General features: G+C 44.4%; 1 protein-coding gene across 5 annotated transcripts in view; it reads left to right on the top strand.

Moving 5' to 3' along the window:
- Positions 1–22,151, top strand: part of SBNO1 (strawberry notch homolog 1) — a 62,517-nt gene extending 40,366 nt beyond the window's left edge. For all 5 annotated transcript variants that reach the window (XM_083151282.1, XM_083151277.1, XM_083151281.1 and 2 more), the window contains 9 exons: positions 23–122; positions 5,089–5,163; positions 5,828–5,974; positions 6,070–6,164; positions 14,094–14,186; positions 14,519–14,656; positions 16,031–16,107; positions 19,959–20,152; positions 20,695–22,151. In XM_083151282.1, the coding sequence (XP_083007408.1) occupies positions 23–122; positions 5,089–5,163; positions 5,828–5,974; positions 6,070–6,164; positions 14,094–14,186; positions 14,519–14,656; positions 16,031–16,107; positions 19,959–20,152; positions 20,695–20,837 (1,062 nt within the window). In that variant the 3' untranslated portion in view covers positions 20,838–22,151. The remainder of the gene's footprint in view (positions 1–22; positions 123–5,088; positions 5,164–5,827; positions 5,975–6,069; positions 6,165–14,093; positions 14,187–14,518; positions 14,657–16,030; positions 16,108–19,958; positions 20,153–20,694) is intronic.
- The last annotated feature ends 1,251 nt before the right edge of the window (positions 22,152–23,402 follow it).

The following is a 23,402-nucleotide window of genomic DNA, read 5'->3' as shown; positions in this document are numbered from 1 at the left end:
CTCCTGTTATGTTTCCCTGCAGTATGGTAGAAATGCTTTGGAAATTGTTATGAAATCAATTGTAAATCTCGATGCTCCTCTGGTGTCTCCACCTTCCGATTATCCTGGTGATTTCTTTAAAGGTGAGTGATGTGCAGTTCCATTTGTATTTAAGTTTCCTTTTTATACTGTTAGATGTTTGAATTATTATTCAACATTTTATTTTAAATTTGGAAAAATAATAAAAATAATTGTTGGCACCTTTTTAGTAAACCATATATAATTTGCCAGTATCAATATTCTCAGTAGCTTCGGCGCGGTTACAGGGGGCGGAGCTACCTAAGAACAGTGACTCCGCTCCATTTCCTGCAAGAAACAGCATGCAGCTTGTTCTGGCTCCTTCAAGGCACTTCAGTCTACAGATTCACTGGTACAAGGGTGTTAAACTGGGGACAGCTGCTGAAAACTGCTTTTTTAAGGACTTGTTTCACTGGAATAGCAGTGTACATTTCACTGACAGCGCCATTACATTCCCACTAGGTCAGTTTGGCAAGTGTGCTGGTTTTGTTCCCTCTGGGTCCCTTACATGGCTTGGGCAGACTTGCTTTTATTCCCTCTGGGTTTTCACTATGTTTATGTCAAGTTTGACTGTTTCAAGTGCACTGTATGTAACTATGTCAAGTGCACTGTATGTAACACCAGGTTTTCCCTCCCCCCGCTGACACTCCTGTGTGATCAGTGCAGCCAGATATCTCGGCATAGAGAGGCCTCTGGGGGGGGGGGGGGGCTTCCTGAACCACAGTGGCTGAGTTCAATGAAGGCTATGATTAGGGTGGCCAATCCCGGGATCGGCGGGATCCCGGGATTTGGCCCCAAAATTGCCGGGATTTGAATCCCGGCATTGGAGCTTCCAATCCCGGGATTTCGGGATTAGATTAGTCTAATGCTGGGCAGCGTCTGAGCACTCGCTCAGACGCTACCCGGCTGCTTCGTTCTGTCCCTGATGCACAGCTCAGATGCGCAGCGTGATGTGGTCAGAGGTCACGCTGCGCATCACACTGTGCAGCCAGAACAGGCCCCCGCACCGCCGCTCCCTACTACCGGAGGCTCTTCGCCGCTGTGACCAGAGACTCCCTGCCGCTGTGACTGTGTGTGGCCGGGAGAGGTCGGGCCGCGAGCGAGTTGTGACACCGGAGGTGTAGCGCTGCAGCCTGCGCAGCGTGACCCATGGGTCACGCTGTGCAGGCCGCAGTACTGAACCCGTTCGCCGCCCGACTTCTCCCGGCTGCACAGTCCAGTGACATACCGGCGCGTCACACCAGCAGCCTGCTTCCATTCTGCTGCCTGCCCCTCTCAAAAGTAAGGCAATGTGGGAGAAAGGGGGTGGTTTATTTTATGCCCTGTGATTTTCCTTCCAAAAAATGGCGTGTGGATGCGCCTATAGTGCTTGTCTGCACCTAGCTCCCAAGTAGGGATACCAATCCCGGGAATCCCGGGATTGAGCATTTTTCAATCCTGATTCCCGGGATTGAAAAAATGCTCCGGGATTGGCATCCCTAGCTATGATGCAGCAGATGTCTGAGCAAATAGCTGCCACACTGCACCAGACTCAACAGTTACAGGTGTCTGCAGAAATCTAACACTGGTTGCTGTTAATGCACCACAAAAGCGCAGGCTTTTAGAGGTTGGCTCTGACTCTGAAAAAAGCAGAGGGGCAGGTGGAAGGTGAGGAGGTGGAGCCTGTTTTGGAAGAGATTTATTAAGCTCAGGGCCTCGAACCTCTTGTTGTGACCATCAGAGAGTGTTGCATATGCCTGCTGAGGAATATGATGTGCAGCACTCCTTTTTCTTTACACAGAAAAGGGCTAATCTATGGATTTGGATGACCTTTTCAGAAAAGCTTGGGCATCCCTGGGGGAAAAAAAAATCCAGATTCCCAATCGTCTAGTGTCCACCTTCCCCTTTGCTCCAGAGGGGTCTGGGAAATCCTGCCAGCACTAGATGCCTCTGTGTTATGCCTGTCAAAAAACAGTCCTGCCGGTTCCTGGGGCGGCCACCTTGAAGAATCCAGCTCATAGATTTTAACATGCTCTCAATCTTTCTATTTACACTGCTGTAGGTGCTTCCCAGAGGCCTATTATTGCTGGCTGCTGAATGACTCACGCCATTCATTCACTCATGGTAATGTCAAAATTATGAAGGCCTGGTGGGTGGAAAGACCCTGGTTGATAGGACAAACACATTCAGGAGACCACGTGTGTCCTTTTTGATACCTCCACGATGGCGACCTCAGCATGCATATCCTTATGGCTGATACTGAATCCAAAATGAGTGTAGAGGCACCCCCCTTTATGGGGGGAGTGGTTGTTTGGAGGGGAATTGGACACTTGGATTTCTAAAGCCACAGCTGGAAAATCCATCTTCCTCCCCTCAGCAACTCCGTCAGATGGTCCTTTCTGAACCCCCTGTTGCAGACCTTTCGTGGGGGCAAGTTTTGGAGTAAGCCCAGGGGCGCCTACAATGCGGTAGGGGAAAACAGCGTAGACCCACTGTGGTCAGCTCCCAGGAGCAGACTACTGGCTCTGCCTCTTCCTCCAAATCTTCAGCCTGAGGCCATGCCTCAGTCCCTGGGGGAACTAGAGGTGGGGGCGTAGTTGCTGCTGTTCGGTCACATCTGGAGTGTTTACTGCCAGGTATCCTGGATACGGAATGTCGCCCAGGGGTACAAACTGGAGTTCAGCTCTTGCCCGCCTTGTAGATTTTTCAAGTCAGGTCTGCCAGTTTCCAAGGTTACTCTGAATAACTACTAGCGGCATTACAAAAGTTGGTTCAGACCAGGGTCATTGTCCCAATTCCTTTTCCCCAAAGAGGTCTGGGTTATTACTCAAACCTATTTGTTGTACCGAAGCCAGACTGCTCAGTGCTCCCAATTCTGAACCTCAAATCATTGAACCCGTATTTACAAGTATTCAAGTTCAGAATGGAGTCCTTGAGGGCCGTAGTCTCAAGCCTAGAAAGGGGGGCATTTTTGTCCTCTCTGGATTTTAGGGATGTATATCTGCACATCCCGATCTGGCCGCCCCATCAGACATACCTGTGGTTTGCTCTGCTAGAGGATCATTACCAGCTCTGTGCCCTGCATTTCGGGCTGTCCACGGCAAAGGTAATAGAGGAAATGATGTTGCTACTGCGGCTGCAGAGGGATCAACATAATCACTAACCTGGATGATCTCCACACAAAGGTGGGGTCCAGGGAACAGCTGTCTGCCATCATTTCTCGTACCACTCAGCTGCTGTTCTGGACAGAGTGGCCCAGAGGATCTTCCTTCCCCCAGACAAAGCGAAGGCCATTAAGGAATTGGTCAGAGGTACTGACTCCAAACCAGGTCTCAGTACATCTCTGTATTTGCCTGTTGGGAAAGTTTTTGGTGGCGTCCTACGAGGCCATCTAATATGGACATTTCCATGCCAGGAGATTTAAATTGGATCTCCTGCGCAAATGGTCAGGCTCCCATCTGCACATGCATCGGCTGATACGGCTCTCCCCTCGGGCCAGAGTTTCATTGGCATGGTGGCTTCAGTCTCACCTGTTGGAGGGACGACCGTTCGGGATCCAAATTTTGATCCTGTTAACGGCTGATGTGAGCCTAACCCAGTGGATACAGTTTCAGGGCAGGTGGTCAAGCCACGAGTCTCCGTCCTATCAACATCCTGGAACTTTGGGCAATTTATGAGGCTCTGATTCAGTCCTCCCATGTGCTCCTAAATCAGGCGACTCGGGTGCAGTCCGACAACGCTATAGCTGTATCATGTCAATCGTTTAGGAGGGCCAAAATGCAGGGCCTGCATGCGGGAGGTCTCCTCTGGGCAGAAAAGCACGCAAGGGCCAGATCGCCCATTTTCATTCCAGGTGTGGAAAATTGGAGACAGACTTTCTCAGTCACCACGACCTACACCCGGGGGAGTGTAGTTTCCCCCCACAGGTGTTACAGCTGATCGTGGACCGGTGGGGTTGTCCGGACATAGGTCTGATGGCGTTCTGGCTCAACAAGAAGCTGCACAACAAGTGGATGCACTGTCGACGCCTTGGTCATACCAGCTGGTATACTTTTTCCCTCCAATTTAGTTGCTGTCCTGAGTACTCCACAAGATCGTGAGGGAAAGGGTTCAAGCAATTCTGATTGCCCACGAAAGGCGTGGCATGCTGATCTTCTGGAAATGTCGCTGGACTGACCACTGAAACCCTGTAAACTAGTAACCTCTAAACTCTCAATTTAACTATTGACACATTTTAGGTTTTCCAGCTCAATGGAGCAGAGCTACCAAAATAGCTATGGAGGTTTCCCAGAATGTTTAGTCATACAGTCAATAAATATAGACCTTCTAGAATATCACAGAGCACCGTACTCTTAGCAACATGTATGGATCTGGAGATGCCTATATACACACCGTCGGTCATTAGATAATTGTGAAGTCCTTGGTAGTGCATAATGCATCTGCCGAGCAATGTCTATTGCCGCAAGGGGGTACCATAACCTACAGGATCTAAGGAAGAGGTTGACTACAGGTGTGCATTGTAGTTGAAGAAATGGCTGCTAGTCTGGGAGTAGTCAATGTGGGGACAGGCTGCTCGCTCAGACCAATATAGTTTTATGTCCCCTTACTGCGCTGGAATGTCCAATAAATCTCTAGCTTGAGAGCGTTATATCTGCTGACAAGATTAACCACCTTATGAACTGTCCCACTGCATATGATATCCAGGCTCATTCTTCAGTTGCTTGAGTGACATACTTTTAAGCTCTTGGATATTGTTACCACTCCTGGAGAGTACAGTGATGAATAGGGCCCTTCCTAAAATGGTTTAGGGCTAGGGTGCGTTCTAGCAGGATAGTTGGATGGGTGGTCAGAAATATGGTCCTATATGGGAGGCATGCAAAGTACCTGGAAGGGACAAAATGGAGAGGAGTAATGCAAAGGGTGGGAAGAGCTCAAAGCCAGGATAAGAAACTAATAATAAGAGTTTTTGATTAATAAATAACTATTGCCAGCATTCTTCTAATTGCTTATTTTAATGTTTTTCTTATTGCTCAACTTGTTTTTTACTTTTAGATGTTCGCCAAGGGTTAATTGGAGTTGGGCTAATAAATGTTGAAGACCGTTCCGGGATTTTGACCCTTGATAAAGGTAATATCTTTGTGTTAAGGTACACTATGGTGTTATGTGGAGTGAAAGGTGGGGGCATGCAGACGTTATGAGGCTCAATAGCAGAGCACAGTGCCCACATTCACAGGAACATGTCTGTATAGGGATGCAGTTAATATCCCGGCGGTCGGGATCCCGGCAATCAGAATCCAGACGCCGGAATCCCGACCACCGAAATACCGACATATTCTCCCTCCGTGGGTGTCCACGACACCCCTGGAGGGAGAATAAATTAGTGTGCCGAGCGTAGAGAGGCACCGGGCCCGCTGCGTGGCGAGCGCAGCGAGCCCGCAAGGGGGGGTGATCCACGTCCCCCCCTTGTCGGCATTTCGGCTGTCGGGATCCTGAACGCCGGGATCCTGAACGCCGGGATCCCGACCGCCGGGATTCAGTACTGAATCCGTCTGTATATGATTAGGCTCCTTTTCCAGTCATTAAATTGTTATTCGTAAATTGGGCACAATGGGAACTTAACAACAAGATGTCTAAACTGATTTTCTTAATAATCCTTTCAAAGTATACAGATTGCACCTATGTTTTGGAATGTATAATAAAAGAACCATTATGGGGTTGTGTAATGCACCTATAGGATGTCTGATGTGGATAGCGTAACTTTCTGCTAAAGCATAATTCATGTTCTTTTCAGATTACAACAACATTGGAAAATTTCTTAACCGTATCTTGGGCATGGAAGTCCACCAACAAAATTCACTATTTCAATACTTTTCTGACACGCTTTATGCGGTTATACAGAACGCTAAGAAGAATGGCAAATATGACATGGGCATTTTAGGTAAAGAATAATACTTTGAGAACGATCCTTTATATATTCTTCATACTAAAAAATATGACTGTGTACTAAGCAGGTTGTCTGTTGCTATGTTGTAGACCTTGGTTCTGGGGATGAAAAAGTAAGGAAAGCTGAGGTTAAGAAGTTCCTGACTCCAGGGTATTCCACCTCAGGCCATGTGGAATTGTACACAGTAAGTGTTGAAAACAAAATACATTTAGCAAGTGATTGTTGAATGAAATATTAAGGGGTGTATTCAATGTTCTGGTCCCGGCAGACGAGCTTGCTCGCCTGCCGTGACCCAGTCCCGTTCTCGGTCAGCTCGACCGAGAACATGCAGGCGGGATTCAATGTCCCGTCTGCAGCGGGGCCAGAAGGGGGCGTGGCCGTGAGTTGCGGCCGGGAAGTGACGAGCTGCAGCCGGCAGCTCGTCACTTCCCGGCTGTTCTCGGCAGAACGAGCCCGACAGCTAGAGATGTCGGACTCGTTCTGCCAGGAAACCCTGTTCAATGCTGTCGGGGAAGACAGCATTGAATAGGGCCCGTCGAGCATCTCCCCCACGGGAGATGCTCGACGGCGATTGAATATCCCCCTAAGTGCTTATGGCATCTTTGCTGAATTTGTTTTTTCTTTAATTTCTCGGGGACATTGGAACACTGGAGTATAGAGTATGTTGGCAGGAGCTTGGGCACCTTCCAAAATACCTCCAAAACCTTAATCCCTCTCTATATTGAGTTTGGATTTATATTGAATAATCTGACTTTTGCATTGCAAGTTTCACAGAAAAATGTTAAGATAGATACACGATTTCACATGAAAAATATATTCATAAATGTAGAAACACTATAAATAGATTTAACCCCTTCCCGACAATTGACGTACATTTACGTCATGGTCGAGAAGTACTTCCCGACACATGGCGTAAATGTACGTCATGGCTTGTAACTGTCACCGCGTCTATAGACGCGGTGACAGTTTCAACATGTCTGCTGTCCCTGACAGCAGACATGTCCGTGCATGCCCAGGGGGGGCTGCGATGCCGCCCCCCCCCCCCGTCGGCGATCGCTGTGATTGGCTGTTCAGTGTGAACAGCCATTCACAGCGTTTTCCTGTGTCACCGGCGAATAACGTTCGCCGGTGACACGGGATCGGAGGTGATTGGTGCTGTAAAGTACAGCACCAATCACCGCGGGGTGTAAGGGTGACACTGGGATTTAAACTAACGGTGACTGCACTGCAAACGCCATTCCGGTCTGGAATTGCGTGCAGTGCGGTCACCGTGCCTAGCTGCCGCAGTATACTGACCTGAACCTTGCCAAATACTTACCTGATCCTTGCAAATACCTTGCCTGATCACTGCTTGTAGTGTGCTGGATGCTTCCTGGATCCTGCTTGTAGTGTGCTGGATGCTTCCTGGATCCTGTTACTTGTGACTTCCTGTGTTGTGAACTTGTGCTGCTGCAGTGTAATAGCGTTAGATAGAGAGAGATAGAGAGAGATAGTGTCAGAGAGTGCTATATTTTGTGCTGCTGCAGTGTGATATAGTTAGAGATAGAGAGAGATAGAGAGAGAGAGAGAGAGAGAGAGAGAGAGGCCTAGTGACAGAGAGTGCTATATTTTGTGCTGCTGCAGTGTGATGGTTAGAGATAGAGAGAGATAGAGAGATAGAGATAGTGACAGATTGTGCTATATATTTTTTATATAACTGACTGCTGCCCCCCCTTTTGTGCTGATCAGTATAAATTAACTGATCAGCAACTTTTTGGGGGCGCAGGTTTTTTTTTATATATATATATTCCTGTCACTGCTGCTGCTGCAGTGTCATAGAGTGATAGATAGTGAGAGATAGAGAGATAGAGAGAGATAGTAACAGAGAGTGATAGAGTGCTAAATTTTGTGTCTGCTGCCCCCGCCTTTTGTGCTGATCACTATATCTGAGGTGATCAGCAACTTTTTGGGGGTGCAGAGTTTTTTTTTTTTTTTATATATACCTGTCAGTTGCTGCCAGTTGCACTGTCAGTTGCACCAAAGGTTGTGCACCTGCTGCCCCTCACTGGTAATCAGTGTCGCATCACTGATCACCTTTTTTTTTTTTGTGGGTGCTGTGGGGTCTTTTTAAAAAAAAATTTTTACACACACTGTGATTTTGTGGGTGTCCTGTGGCCACTGTGCACTGATCAGTGACGTACATCACTGATCAGCTTTTTCGGCACAGGGTTAATCTATTTTTTTTTTTTTTTTGATCAAATTCCTGTTGCCTTTGAGCGCTGTTCAGTGACGGACGTTACTGACCAACATCTGTGCTCAATTTTTGGCGCAGGACCCTTTTTTTTTTTTTTTTTTTTTTTTAACCCCTTCAATTTTTTTTTTTTTAACCCCTTCAATTTTTTTTTTTTTTAACCCCTTCAATTTTTTATTTTTTTTTGTATAAAGTATTTTTTTTTTCTGCACTACATACACACTACATACCCCCCGGGTTGAAATAAAGTTTGTACCCCCCCCCCCCTACACTATACACGTGTTGAAACATTTCACTACCAGTAACACAAATAAAAATGGCATCCCAAATGTCATCCCAAATGTCATCCCAGTCATCCAGAAGAATGTATTCAGTGGAGGAGGCATATGCCATGCTTGCCTCTGACTCTGACACAGCCAGTGAGGCAAGCGGGGAATTTGAAGGATTCGTCTTAAGCACCTCTTCCTCCTCTGGTGATGAGGGACCCCCTCAAAGACGCCCCCGTAGAGCAGCTGAGACCCCCCCCCCCCCCCAATAATTGATCTCGTATGGACCCCACCACCAGACAATTTTGAGCCCCAGGTTCCTGAGTTTTTGGCCATGCCAGGAATCCAATTTGATTCCACAGGTCTCAGAGAAATTGACTTTTTCAAATTATTTTTCTCTGATGATTTTATAAATTTAATGGTGGACCAAACTAATTTATATGCCCAGCAGTTTATTGCTCAAAACCCCACATCATCATTTACTAGGTGGACCCCTGTAGATGCAGTAGAGATGATGACGTTTTGGGGTCTGGTGTTTCATATGGGCATAGTAAAAAAAGCCAGAAATTAGGCAATATTGGAGTACAGATGTTCTGTACAGCACCCCATTTTACCGTATGGCCATGCCCCGGGCTCGATTTGAGACGATCCTTAAATTTTTGCATTACAACGATAATGCACAGTGCCCACCCAGAGATGATCCCACCTTTGACCGGCTATTCAAAGTCAGGCCGGTCATTGATCATTTCAGTGCCAAATTTGAAGACCTGTACATCCCAGATAAATTCATTTGCATAGACCAGTCCCTTATACATTTTAAAGGAAGGGTTAAATTCCGCCAGTACCTTCCCAGTAAGAGGGCAAGGTATGGCATAAAAATGTATAAGCTGTGTGAAAGCACCTCAGGGTACACTCACAGGTTTAGGGTATATGAAGGGAAGGATTCAAGAATTGAACCGCCAGAATGCCCCCCCTCCCTCATAGGTGTTAGTGGAAAAATTGTCTGGGATTTAGTGCACCCCTTCCTGGATAAAGGTTATCACCTCTATGTGGATAACTTTTACACTAGCATCCCCCTGTTTAAGGCCCTTGGTTCAAGAGGTACAGCAGCTTGCGGTACTGTGCGCAAGAACCAAAGAGGCCTCCCAAAAACGCACATTGCCCAAGTAATGAGAAGGGGTGAAAGCAGGGGAATATGCACCGAAAATATGTTGTTGGTCAAATATAAGGACAAGAGGGATGTCCTTATACTGACAACAATTCACGGAGACAGTACCACCTCCGTCCCTGTACGAGGTACCAGTACCCACACCTCAAAACCTAATTGTATCCTGGATTACAATAGGTACATGGGCGGAGTGGATCTTTCAGATCAGGTACTGAAGCCGTACAGTGCCCTGCGGAAAACAAAAATCTGGTACAAGAAGCTGGCCGTGTATATCATCCAGATGGCACTGTATAACGCTTACGTGCTATTCCGTTCTACCGGCCAGAGGGGGACATTTATGCACTTTCAAGAGGAAGTCATAAAGGGCCTAATATTTGGGAACCAGCAGGCAGAGGGCCCCAGTACTTCTAGTACTGGCCCCCGTATTGTACCAGGGCAGCATTTTCCTGATGAAATCCCCTCCACTGGAAAAAAGGGCAGGACACAAAAAAGGTGCAAAGTTTGCTATAAAAAGGGAATAAGAAAGCAAACTATTTTCCAGTGTGACACTTGCCCCGACAAACCCGGCCTATGTATAAAGGAGTGTTTTAAAATATACCACACATCTATGGATTATTAGGTTCATCATTTCACTGTGCTTCGGGGGTCTTGCTAATGCCACATAGCACCCACCATTCATTCCACCAGAATCTGAGCCGCAAAATCCAAAAATCACTCCTTCCCTTCTGAGTCCTGCCATGCACCCAACTGGTATTTTTGTGTAAAAAAATGTAATTTTTCTTTTTCACTTTCCACTTGTATCAAAATTGGTGAAACCCCTGGGGGTTTGAAATGTACACTATACCCCTAGATGAATTCCCTGAGGGGTGTAGTTTGCAAAATGGGGTCACTTGTGGGGGGGTTCCACTGTATTGGTGCTTTGGGGGTCTTGCTAATGCGACATAGCACCCACCATCATTCCACCAGAATTTGTGCTGCAAAATCCAAATATCACTCCTTCCCTTCTGAGTCCTGCCACTTTTTGGTCACACATGAGGCATTGCCATACTCGGGAGAAATTGGGGCACAGATTTTGGGGTGCTTTTTCTCCTTCATACCTTATGAAAATGAAAAATTTTGAGCCAGAACTGCATTTTTGTGTAAAAATTAATTTTTCATTTTCACTGCCCAGTTGTATCAAAATTGGTGAAACCCCTGGGGGTTTGAAATGTACACTATACCCCTAGATGAATTCCCTGAGGGGTGTAGTTTGCAAAATGGGGTCACTTGTGGGGGGGTTCCACTGTATTGGTGCTTGGGGGGTCTTGCTAATGCGACGTAGCACCCACCAAAATTCCACCAGAATCTGAGCTGCAAAATCCAAAAATCACTCCTTCCCTTCTGAGTCCTGCCATGCACCCAAATGGTATTTTTTGGTCACATGTGAGGCATTGCCGTACTCGCGAGAAATTGGGGCACAGATTTTGGGGTGCTTTTTCTCCTTCATACCTTCTGAAAATGAAAAATTTTGAGCCAGAACTGCATTTTTGTGTAAAAAATGTAATTTTTCATTTGCACAGCCCAGTTGTATCAAAATTGGTGAAACCCCTGGGGTTTTGAAATGTACACTATACCCCTAGATGAATTCCCTGAGGGGTGTAGTTTGCAAAATGGGGTCACTTGTGGGGGGGTTCCACTGTATTGGTGCTTGGGGGGTCTTGCTAATGCGACATAGCACCCACCAAAATTCCACCAGAATCTGAGCTGCAAAATCCAAAAATCACTCCTTCCCTTCTGAGTCCTGCCATGCACCCAACTGGTATTTTTTGGTCACATATGAGGCATTGCCATACTCGGGAGAAATTGGGGCACAGATTTTGGGGTGCTTTTTCTCCTTCATACCTTCTGAAAATTAAACATTTTGAGCCAGAACTGCATTTTTGTGTAAAAAAAATGTAATTTTTCATTTTCACTGCCCAGTTGTATCAAAATTGGTGAAACCCCTGGGGGTTTGAAATGTACACTATACCCCTAGATGAATTCCCTGAGGGGTGTAGTTTGCAAAATGGGGTCACTTGTGGGGGGGTTCCTAAATTTTAGCATCTTATGGTGCCTAGAAACCTACATGGTGCCTAAAAAATAATCTCATAAAAAGGAGGCTCCAAAATCAAGTAGGTGCTCCTTCTATTATGAAGCCTGTGGTTTGGTCAACGTGCACACTAGGGCCACATATAGGATATTTATGAAAACAAAAGAATTGGGGGAATCAATTTTTAGTCACATTTCTCTAGTAAAATGTACTGTGTTCCTTAGAAAAATGTATTAAAATTGCAAATCTGCAAAAAAAATGAAATTTTGAAATTTCACCTACACTTTGTTTTAATTCCTGTGAAACACCTAAAGGGTTAACAAACTTCCAAAATGCTGTTTTGAATACTGTGAGGGGTGCAGTTTTTGAAATGGTATCATTTATGGGGGTGTCTCACATACAAGTCCCTCAAAGTCACATCAGAACTGAACTGGTCCCTAAAAAAATCAGTGTTTGAAATTTTCTTGAAAATTTGAGAATTTGCTATTCATATTGTAAGCCTCCTAGTGTCCAAAAAAATTAAAAGGAAGTTGAAATAATGATGGAAACATAAAGTAGACATATGGTCTATGTTAGTTATTAACTATTTTGAGTGGTATGATTATTTGTCTCACAAGCAGAAAATTTAACATTTTGCAAATTGCTAAATTTTCCATTTTTTTACGACATTTTGGTATTTTTCACAAAAAAACAGACTGTATCGACCCAAATTTACCACTAACTTGAAGTACAATGTGTCACGAAAAAACAATCTCAAAATCACTGGGATAAGTAAAAGCAAAAAAAAGTTATCCCCACTTAAGTGATACATGTCAGATTTGAAAAAAAGGGCTCTGTCAGGAACGCAAAAACTGGCTCTGTCAGGAAGGGGTTAATAAAGTGTGGAATATGTGGGAATATCAATAAAAATGAGGGGTGAGTGGGAAACGAGAAGATCACATATACGTAAAGGCCCCCTTACATTATGCGTTTTGGGCACGATTTTGCCCAATTCGGATGAATCTGGCCGTGAAATCGTCCCAAATCGCATATGGAGACATCCCCTCTGACCCGATGCATGGCCCCGTGCGGATGGGAGTCGGGAGGTCGGACGGGCTGCACATAAGTTTTGCTAAATCTTATGTGCTGCCTGGAGCCGTGCTCCCCCGCAACGGGGGACCTACCAGAGCCGGGCGGAGGGATCAGGTGCAGGGAGCCGGGCAAGAAGCCGCTGCCATCAGCAGGAGCAGGGGGGGCGGCGCAGAGTACCAGGGAGCCGGGCAGGAGAAGACGCAGCAGCGCGAGTGGCTAGAGCAGCAGCAGAGCACTTCCAAAAAAAAAAGCCCATACAAACACATAGGATGCCAATCAATGGCTTCCTATGCGTTTGTATAGGCTTTTTCTTTTTTTGGAAGTGCTCGCGCTGCTGCTGCATCGTCTTCTCCCCCCCCCCCCCCCCCCCCATCCGCTCGCTGGTCGCGGGCATATCCCCGCTGCTGTCCCCCGCTCCCATTGTCCCTGCAGCTCCCCGGAAGTTGCATGTGATAAATCGCATGCAAAACTTGGCACATGAAGTGGGCGCCCACTATAATTAGTACGATCATACCCCCACTATCCATGTCCGCGTAGAGTTGATTTTATATAGTGTGGTGAGCCACTGAGCCCGAAGCGTGGCGAGCGTACGTGTAAAACTAAGAAAATAGCTTAGTGGGCGCCCGACTAACATATAAGTACCAAATTTTGTTATACCTGTCTAACCGTGTAAATGTGTAATAATGTAATTGATGGTGGTTAAGCCAACCTGCTAACTTTTTTCTGTTTTGTACTTTGTCTAGTGTCTTAATTTATGAAATGTATAATAATAAAAACAAAAAATCTGGGCAGCTGTTAATGCTGGTCTTGGGTAGTTAACTTAACAAAATGATGCATCCAGAAACTTCTGAGAGTACTACCAGTTTTATCAAGTCTGAAGTATTACTGAACAGAAGCGTTGTGTGTTTTGTACCTGACCTGAAGCATTTGGGGGTGCTTGAGGGTTTGAAGGTACATTTAAAAGTGCCGAAATGATCCTGTCAATGCACTCTGCCCCATTGCTTTATAATCCCTGACTGTACATGAAGAAAAAAAATGTAAAACTCTGCAAGTCTTCATCAATACAGGAATAGATATTGTACTACACTGTTCCAAAAATCTTCCCTGGTTTTTCTACTAGTGAGAATTTTCCAAACACTAGTTTCCAGATTCAAGCATGCCATTAAAGTTTTTACTCTATTTGCAACAGATGTCGTACAGGTCTTTGGTTTCTTTTTTTGTTAGGTCAAAGGGTGGGAGGGGGTTCGTAAACTAAAATGAAACTCTACACACCTCGGTGACATGTTCTTTTTATTTTATAATGTTCACAGATAAGTGTAGAAAGAGGAATGTCTTGGGAGGATGCTACAAAAATCTGGGCTGAACAAACTGGACCAGATGATGGGTTTTATTTATCACTTCAGGTAACAAATGTAACATGACAAAAGTAAATGCTCACCATTTGTGTTTATAAAACAGTTGCTTCACTTTAAGGAACCTAGTTTCCCCATTTATTGTAGTAGTATAAACTCTATACACTTTAAATATCTGGTTAAAAGTAAGATTTTTTTTATTATTATTATTATTATTGTGGCTGAATGTGGGACAAATGCAATTCCAATAGTTGACTTCTGGTTGCACCTCCATCAGCTGCGAGCTGGAGGCATATCCCACAAAGCAGATGCTTGAATCAGCCCCTATGTACCGTCTACTAATACTACTACTTTGCTAACTAGTTTTATTTTGTCCTTTTCAGATAAGAAATAACAAGAAAACCGCTATTTTAGTTAAAGAACTTCACCCCAAAAAGAAACACTTCCTGGTGTACAGACCCAACACAGGAAAGCAGCTGAAACTCGAGACATTGTCAGACTTGAGAAAGAAATATAAAAAGGTAACAGTTAATGTAGTGTACAATGTGCACTTTATGTGGAAAATACTGCAACAATGGATAATTTTTTTTGTTGGAAAACAGCACATTGTGTTCCTACAAATTGGTATTAAAACCTCATCAAATCCCATATTTACTGCTTTATTTTTCATTCCTTTTTAACAAAATAAAAAAATGTGTTAATTTGGTTAGTGGCTTTGTATGTGATTTAGGATCTTTATTATTAGCCTATAAAATTGAATACAAACATATTTTTTATTTCTATTGGTGCAAATATCACATCGAAGCTGCTGCAGTTTTTTCCAATTCTGCTTTATGTACATCTCTTGGGCGCCTGTGCATGGACAGGACCAGTTTTGTGCATAGGTAGAAAAGGTTCTGCATTGTTGTACACAGAACCCCCTAATCTGCACGCAGCCGTTCACCCCTTTAGGGGCTGGACATCCAAAGACCAGGGTATTTTATTATATTTGATAGAAACCTCTAAAATCATGTAATTTGGAGCTTTCACAGCACCTTTTACAGAATCGATTTTTGGCCTAGTTTATGAACTGCAATTATGCAAAATGATTATTTAAGAAAGCCCAGAAAACTCCAGAGATTCTATAGCAAAGGCGCAGAGCCCTCAATTAGCAGCTAGCTTAATTAGACAAATGGCCACAAACCATGGCACCCAGAACAGTGTGGATTAACAGATGCAGCCTGTGACACGCCTGCATTTTCTTCAGGGTCCGTAAGGATCCACAGGGATACCATGGTGTGTAGATGGGTAGAGAAGACCGGGCACCAAACAGTTAAAGCTATAGCTTCCAAGATGCCGTGGTCCCTCCTCCTCCTATACTGTACTGTGCCCCCTACAAAATTCCAGACAGTTTTTGATTGGTGCTGACAGGAGTCAGATGCACCTTTTTAGGCAGTAGTATAATTCACAACAGCAAATAGACGATCGTCTATTTGCTGTTGTGAATTATACTACTGAACTTTTTATGGTCTGAAACAATCACCACTGTCATGTGGAACAAGAGACGTTTTAATAAATGTGTATGAACTTTGGACTTTACTTTTATTGCTTTGAAATTTGTCGAAAGGCTGTACAGACCCAATCACTGAAGGTCAAAATAAGGGGCGCGCCAACTCACAACTGCGCTATATATATCTATATCTCTCTATCTAGATAGAGAGATATAGATATATATATATATTAAAAATGGTGAAAGGGCATGTCTGCATGGTGTCAACTTTTTTTTTTTTTGTCTCATTTGACAAGAGTAATAAAGCGGATAATTAAAATGTGAAGGCCTGTTACTTAATAGGACTGCTTTATGTTACATAAGGGACCATTGTCGACTTAAACACTGTCCTTTTTGCCTTTGACAGGTAATATCTGATGATGCCTTTTCTCACTGGAAAGAACAGTACACATCATCTGCTGATATATGTACACATGCTTATTGGTGAGTATATTGTCTGTCTATTCAACCTACTATAAAAAAAGTTTGGCTGTGGCAGTGTAAAGACTACCCTTCAATAAAGTCTGCTGGCATCTGTCACTATTAGCCTGTGCACGTAAAACGTCAAATGAGGTGTGCTGGCTCTGCCTCTCTATGCCCCGCCCAACAGCTCAGTTGAGAAAAATGTGCCCTCAGGAGAGGATGCACACTCGAGCTCCAGAGAATTTTCTTCATTATTTTAAACTTTTATTTATTCGGGCATGCTGCTTGGACATGCAGCATGCCTGCGACATAGGAGGTTAGGGAGGGGATGGTTACCAACCTCTTTTGGATCCCCGCTGCTGCAACACGTTACAGAATGGGTTAGTGTACCTCCTGGGGACTTCCTGAACCACAGTGTTCAATGAAGGCTAGAACGCAGCAGATGTCTCGGCAAATAGCTGCCACACAGCACCAGACTCCACAGTTACAGGTGTCTGGAAGGTCCGCAGAAATCTGACAGACTGGTTGCTTCTTCCTCAGGTGTTAATGCACCACAAAAATGCAGGCTTTTAGAGGTTGGCTCTGACTCCTCCAAAGAGCAGGAGGAAGGCAAGGAGGTGGAGTCTGTTTTGGAAGAAGCTTATCCAACTCAGGGCCTCGAAACTCTTATTGTGGCCATCAGTTGTGGTACATATACCTGCTGAGGAATCTGAGGGGCAGCAATCCTTTTTCTTTCCACAGATAAGGGCTAGTGTCACCTTTTCCAGATTCTAAGGATTTAGTTGACCATTTCAAAGCTTGGGCATCCTCCAATAAAAAAAAAAATCCAGATTCCTAAGCGTCTACTGTAAACCTTTCCCTTTGCTGCAGAGGGGTTTGGTGAATCTCGCCAGCAGCGGATGCCTTTGTCTCACACCTGTCATAAAAGACAGTTCTGCCGGTTCCTGGGGCGGCTACCTAGAATGATCTGGCCGATAGAAAGATTAAGGCCATGTTAAAATCTATTTACACTGCTGCGAGTGCGTCCCGGAGGCCTATTATTGCAGGCTGCTGGATGACTCATGCCATTCACTCATGGGTGGGTCATTTTTCAGAAGCAAGGGGGGTGTGTGGCCAAGTGCTTGTCGATACACTGGCATTTTTGTCTCCCTCCAATGTGGGGCCAAGTATATAAATGCAATCCCTTTTTTTTTTTTTTTTTTTTTTCGATTAGGTAGGTGTTAGTTAGAAATATGTCTCAGATCAATCCTAAGCAGCAGTCAGCGTACAGGTACTGAACCACACAAAGGGGCAGATGTATTAAGCCTTTACAAGAGATAAATGCAAGGGTGATAAATGTCCAGCCAATCACCTGCTAACTGCCATGTTACAGGCTGTGTTTGAAAAAAGTCAGTAAGGAGCTGATTGGCTGGACGTTTATCTCTCTTTATAACCCTTGCATTTATCTCTTGTTAAGGCTGAATACATCTGCCCAAAAGTGCTAAAAAGAAAGACTGTGCTAGAATTGAGCTGAATTTATAAATCCTCTCAATAAAAACCTGCATGGATTCATCTGACCAACCTTATTTATTTTATTGAGAGGATTTATAAATTCAGCTCAATCCTAGCGCAGTCTTTTTTTCACAACTTCAGAAAAGCCTGACTGGTGGAAAGACCCTGGTTGATATGACAATCCTGGTTAAACGCATTCAGAATACCACGCGTGTCCTTTATGATGCCTTTTAAGGAGGTCGGCGTCATTAACGCCAGGACCTTCACTATGGCAGTTTCAGCACGCTAATCCTTATGGCTACGGCTGCGTATGTGGATAGCTGATGCTGAATCTAAAGAGTGTAGTGGCAATGCCCTTTACAGGGGAGTGGTTGTTTGGATACTTGGATTTTGAAAGGAAAATCCACCTTCTTCCCTCAGCAACTCCGCCTGTCAGGTGGTCCTTTCAGAACCCCCCCTTTGCAGTCCTTTCATGGGGGTAGGTTTTTGTGTAAGCCCAGGGGCACCTCCAATGCCACCAGGGGCAGTAGGGGAGAACAGTGTAGACCCAACGCAACTTCCCAGGAGCATAGTGCTTGATCTGCCTCCTCCGAATCTTCAGCCTGGTGCCATACCTTAGTCTCTGGGGGAACTAGAGGTGGTGGCGTAATTGCTGTTCTTATGACACGTCTGGCATCTTTCCTACCAGGATTCCTGGGTATGGAATGTAATTTCCCAGGGGTACAAACTGGGGTTCAGCACTTGCCAGCCTCAGGTCTACCAGTTGCCAGATTACTCAGGATACACGACTAGTTGTGTTACAAAAGTTGGTTTGGACCAGGGTCATTGTCCCGGTCCCTTCTCCACAACAAAGAGGTCTGGGTTATTACTCAAACCTATTTGTTGTACCGATGTTGTCTGTGCTTTAAAGATTTTTCTTAAAAGGGCGGCTGGGACTAGGAAGTCTGACTCCCTTTTTGTGTTGTATGATGCGCACAAAAGGGTTTGTCCTGCTTCTAAGCAGTCAATTGCTCACTAGATACAATTGACTATTCAGCAAGCTTATTGTTTGCTTGTTCTGAATTCTGATTAAGCCCACTCCTTTATATCTGTGCGCTCCTCCTGGGCGGCTGCCTGTTGCGTTTTGGCCATAACAACTGGGTCTGGGAAGAACATGTTTGTTAAGTTCTACAGTCTTGATACCTTGGCCAAAGAGGATACAAAGTTTGGGGTGGTGGTGCTGCAACAGTCTCACCACATTCACACCCATTCTGGAAGCTTTGGGACATCCCATAGCACTAAGGGTAACCCCAGTATCCCTTCTGGACTCCTAGAAAAGGATTTACCCGTAGGATTATACATTGATATTTTTCCAGTTAACAGATACTGAGCCAGATGTATGAAACCATAACCAGTGATAAAGTAGAGTGTGATAATGTACCAGCCAACCAGCCAATCAGGTCCTAACTGCCATGTTACAGGCTGGTTTGAAAAATTAGTTAGGAGCTGTTTGTTCATTACTTACTACTGTTTATCACTCTCCGCTTTATCACATGTTAATATGAGGCCCAGTGTGCATTAAAGCTCTTGGTGTAGCCCACAGACTTGTGGTACTTCTTCCCCTGCCCCTGAAGGGCAACAATTTGCAAGTGCTTAATCCTGCTCTGCTTCCTACAATGTGACAGGTATGGCACCTAACAACAACTGTTTGGAGAATATTTTGCCTTATTTGATCAGCTTAGGAGGCCGATCTTGGTTGTAGGTTAAGTACTGGGTAGTGAAACTGTCCTTTTTGATGCAGGGATGTCCCAAATGACAACAGTACCTCACCTTACACACACCAATTTCTTTATCAAGGTGTATAGAGGCGTCCATTGGGGTAAACCTATATACCTCCCTTACATGTTTCACAAATACATACTAATGATACCCCTATAACACGCTGCAGCCATACATACACAACTACAGGTTCAGACTTATTCTAAGAAGACTGAAAAGTCTAATTGCAAAAAATATATACATTTAAAACATGCTTCTGTGATACCTCTCCCATATTCAGCTATGTCTGCATTGCATCATGGTTGCAAGAAGCACCTCCATGCAATAGATGACTGATGTTATGGACTTCATCTTTAACAGGGCAACCAACAGATTGGTGTTAAGGAATTATTCAAAACTTGCTTGGGGACTTTGTAGAACCTGGAGATCTGATGAGTAAGGGTTAGATTATGAAATGGCATCCGACTTTGGAGTTGGGTATTTAGGGGATGGGAATGCCAGCTCTATCCCCATGCTAGAACAAAGCTGAATCTTAACTTGCTGGATTAGAAGCATACTCATTATTGTAGCAATGTTCATTATTCCGAAGTAATCTAACAATACTTTTTGTGCTCTGTCTGCAGGAGAGGCAATTGTAAGAAGGCAAGTCTGGGCCTGGTGTGTGAGATAGGCCTGCGCTGCCGGACGTATTATGTCTTATGTGGTTCTGTTCTAAGTGTGTGGACTAAAGTGGAGGGCGTTCTAGCCTCAGTTAGCGGCACAAATGTAAAAATGCAAATAGTTCGGTTGCGAACTGAAGATGGGCAAAGAATTGTTGGTAAGTAACTCGTCAGGGGTCTGGCATATATGCATGGTTGGTAATACGTAAACATGATTTGTTAGGATGTTGTTTTTTTCCCAATAATATACTATGCATGGGCATCCACACAGTAATACATAGGTCTCTAACCTAAAGGCAAAATATGTAAAAAAAAATAATAATCTTTTATTACTTTCCTGTAGTGTGCTTTACAAGGGCAGATGCAAGTATATTACCAGCACATATGAAACCTTAACCATTTCGTTTGTTTACCCAATCCATTGATAGTTATGCTTTTATTCCCTTTTTTTGTTGTTGACCCTACTGAATAGTGTGGGGAGGCAGATAGGGACTGGTCAGGCAGTGCTTACACCAGACCTGGCCTCCATCATTACACATAAATGGTATAGGTCATGTAGTTGGGGCATTATTTAGTCATACCTGTGCCATACATGTTGCCGTAACTGTCTCAAGACTTCTGCTTCCAAAGGATTTTATTTTCTTCTTTTGACCATAAAACAAAGTTTTGTCACTAATTCTATCCTTATGTTATACGACAGGTCTAATCATTCCAGCAAACTGTGTATCATCACTTGTAACACTGCTTTCAACGTCAGACCAGTCTCAGCAGATTGCAGTACAACAGCAGCAGATGTGGCAACAGCTTCACCCACAGAGTATCAGCAATTTCAGCACCCCGTAGGAATTCTGCCCAGCAGAGACTTGAAAGAAACTGTAGAACTGGGACAGAGCACATGAAGAACCAAAGAGTTCAGTCTACTTGTGCATAGATGGGTGCTCTATTTTGGCGGACACCAGGGCTTTGCGTGCTCCATGTGGCAATCTGCAAGTTCCTTTATAATGGCGCATACATCTGTTTTCTTTGACTTTTGGTGCTTCTCATAAGCTCCAGTTTCCATAGTCCTTAACTTTCATTTTCAGTTTTTTTTTTTTTTTTAGAAAATCTTTTAGGTTGTCGCAATGAAGTGGAGTGGTAGCTTGGAGGTTGATCCACACTTTTCTCATTGTTCATTCATTTCCCATACAGTGCTCAGGGTCTTATTTGGAAATCAATAATATTTATGGGGGAGCTTTCCCTAAATGCATGTACATGAAAGGTATGATACATAAACCAATATATGTATATAAAGGTAGTCCTCACTTGTGTAATAAGGATGCATGCTTTCATAAATGCACTGTATTTAAAAAGGGTATATTTGTGTTTCTCCCCCACATTGGTTAATGCAGTGCATGTCTTGGAAAGCATGAATAGAAAGCCTTCGAAAGTCCTGTTCTATAGGGAACAATCCGTTCCCAAACTTCAGTCATCCAATTTTATTTTTATAGTATTTTAAATTTAACTATTTAATTTGTTTTGCATTTTCTTCCATATGTGAAATTCTATTTTCAACACATTTGCTCTTAAGATTTGTGATGAAAGGGTAACGTTTTAAGTGTAAAGATAACATTTTGTAGTGTGCTGCAAAAAGGGCTTTTTGTTTGATTTGATTTTATTCCCCATGTCATCAAAATGGGAACAATACAATCACCCTTTTTATTTATTTTTTTATTTTGTTTTTTATTTTATTTTTTTCAATGACACATTTGCTTCTTGTAATTTAATACTGACAAATCTGACTGGTGACATACGACGACACATCTTGAGTTGTACACTGTTCAGTAGATCACTCAAGGCTCCCTGCTGTGTGTTTTGCCTTCTGTAACTTGAATACCATTACTATTCTGTAAGACATTGTAGAGTTTTCTTGAGCTGTTTAAAATTGTAATGTACAAATGTGAATAGTTATCTATAATATGGGTAAGGTGTTTTTTTGCCTCCAATAGTATGTGTTTATAAGGATGTGATAAGGACAATGTTTGTCATTTCTTGCTTGCACAGGTTGCACTATTGAACGTTTTGAGACTGTATAAACCTGTCTGGGGAAAAAGAAAAACTGCCCTCTGAGGTATTCACACCTTGGTGGGGAGCAAATAAAACTCATTGTACTAACATGAACCTAGTTTGACTTTTTATTTCTTCCATTCTCTTATTCAATTTTGAGAAGGAGATGTCTCCACTTTCTCTTTCACCACCTTGATATGTATCTACTTTTAGGGAGGTCTGTAAGACGCATTTTCAAGTTAGTCACCTGTACCCCCTGAAAGAGTTACTGGAGTTATTCTTTGCTCCATAGGAGACAGAGGGCTGACGCTGGGTATAGGAATGGACCTGGCAACAAACAAGTTGAATGTTTGCCTCCGGGCAGCCCAGGCTGTTCCTCCCTCTATGCCCTGCCTCCACCCTAGGCAGCCAGCTCCTACACCCCGGTGCCTACTGCGCCATGACAGGGTGATTGACCTCAGCCGAGGACCACAGCCGAGGACCACAGCCGGGGAACTGGGGAGGCAGCTCCCTGCACTATAAGAACCCCCCACGGCTGTCTGCTCCAGTGCAGGGGACCACCGGGCTGTGATGACAAGCAGGGGTACTCGTCGCTTAGCTGGTGCTGCAGATGGACAGTTGTAATCTGATCTATGAGATAAGATCTGTCAGCTCGGGAGGTCAACTCTCCCCATTTGCTCCTCCCCCGGCCTGTGGCGTGATCTGAGGCTTCCCGCCACAGGTTTTCGCCTCCTCTCTCTCCCTCCAGAGAGTTTGGGATGCTCACCCCCTGTATGCTTCCCCTCCATTAAGGTAAGGTCATAACAGTTTGATGGTGTCGTATGTGCAAATGGCTGCATCATAGGCAGGAGAGGCTGCCCTGGATTCAGGCACCTTTGCCTACAAGGCTTCTGCGTCTGCAGTAGCAGCCAGGCGGACCCTGTGGCTCCATTCCGGGAAAGCATTCTCCAAGTCTAAGTGGGCTCTAGAGCCGTTGCCTTATGACAAAGTGGTGCTTTTTGGTCCTGACTTAAACACAAGGGGTTTGGGACAAGGGGTAGACAACCATTAGGTCGACATGATTCCTGCATGGTGCCTCGCTACGCTTGCCATGCTTTGGGCACAGTGCTTCACTACTCTCGGCACATTATTTTATTCTCCCACCACGCCCTAGTGGATGGTAGGGCATGAAAGAGGGATTTTGTACTTACCTGTGGACTCGGAGAAAAGGATTTACGGTGTCACTGGAGTTACACTGGGGGAATAGAAGGCGACCACAGGGAGCATGGGCACCTCAAATAAAAGATTAGAGTGGCTAACTCCTCTCCCTCCACCTCCCCCCAGGTCAGTCATAAAGGTTGTGCCCGGAAGGGAGCAGGAAGATAA

The sequence above is a fragment of the Crinia signifera genome, chromosome 1 (genome assembly GCF_055691185.1).
Source record: "Crinia signifera chromosome 1, ASM5569118v1, whole genome shotgun sequence".
NCBI classification, from domain to species: domain Eukaryota; kingdom Metazoa; phylum Chordata; class Amphibia; order Anura; family Myobatrachidae; genus Crinia; species Crinia signifera.
Note: the sequence above shows the minus strand (reverse complement) of the source record. Positions and strands in the feature narration are given on the sequence as shown.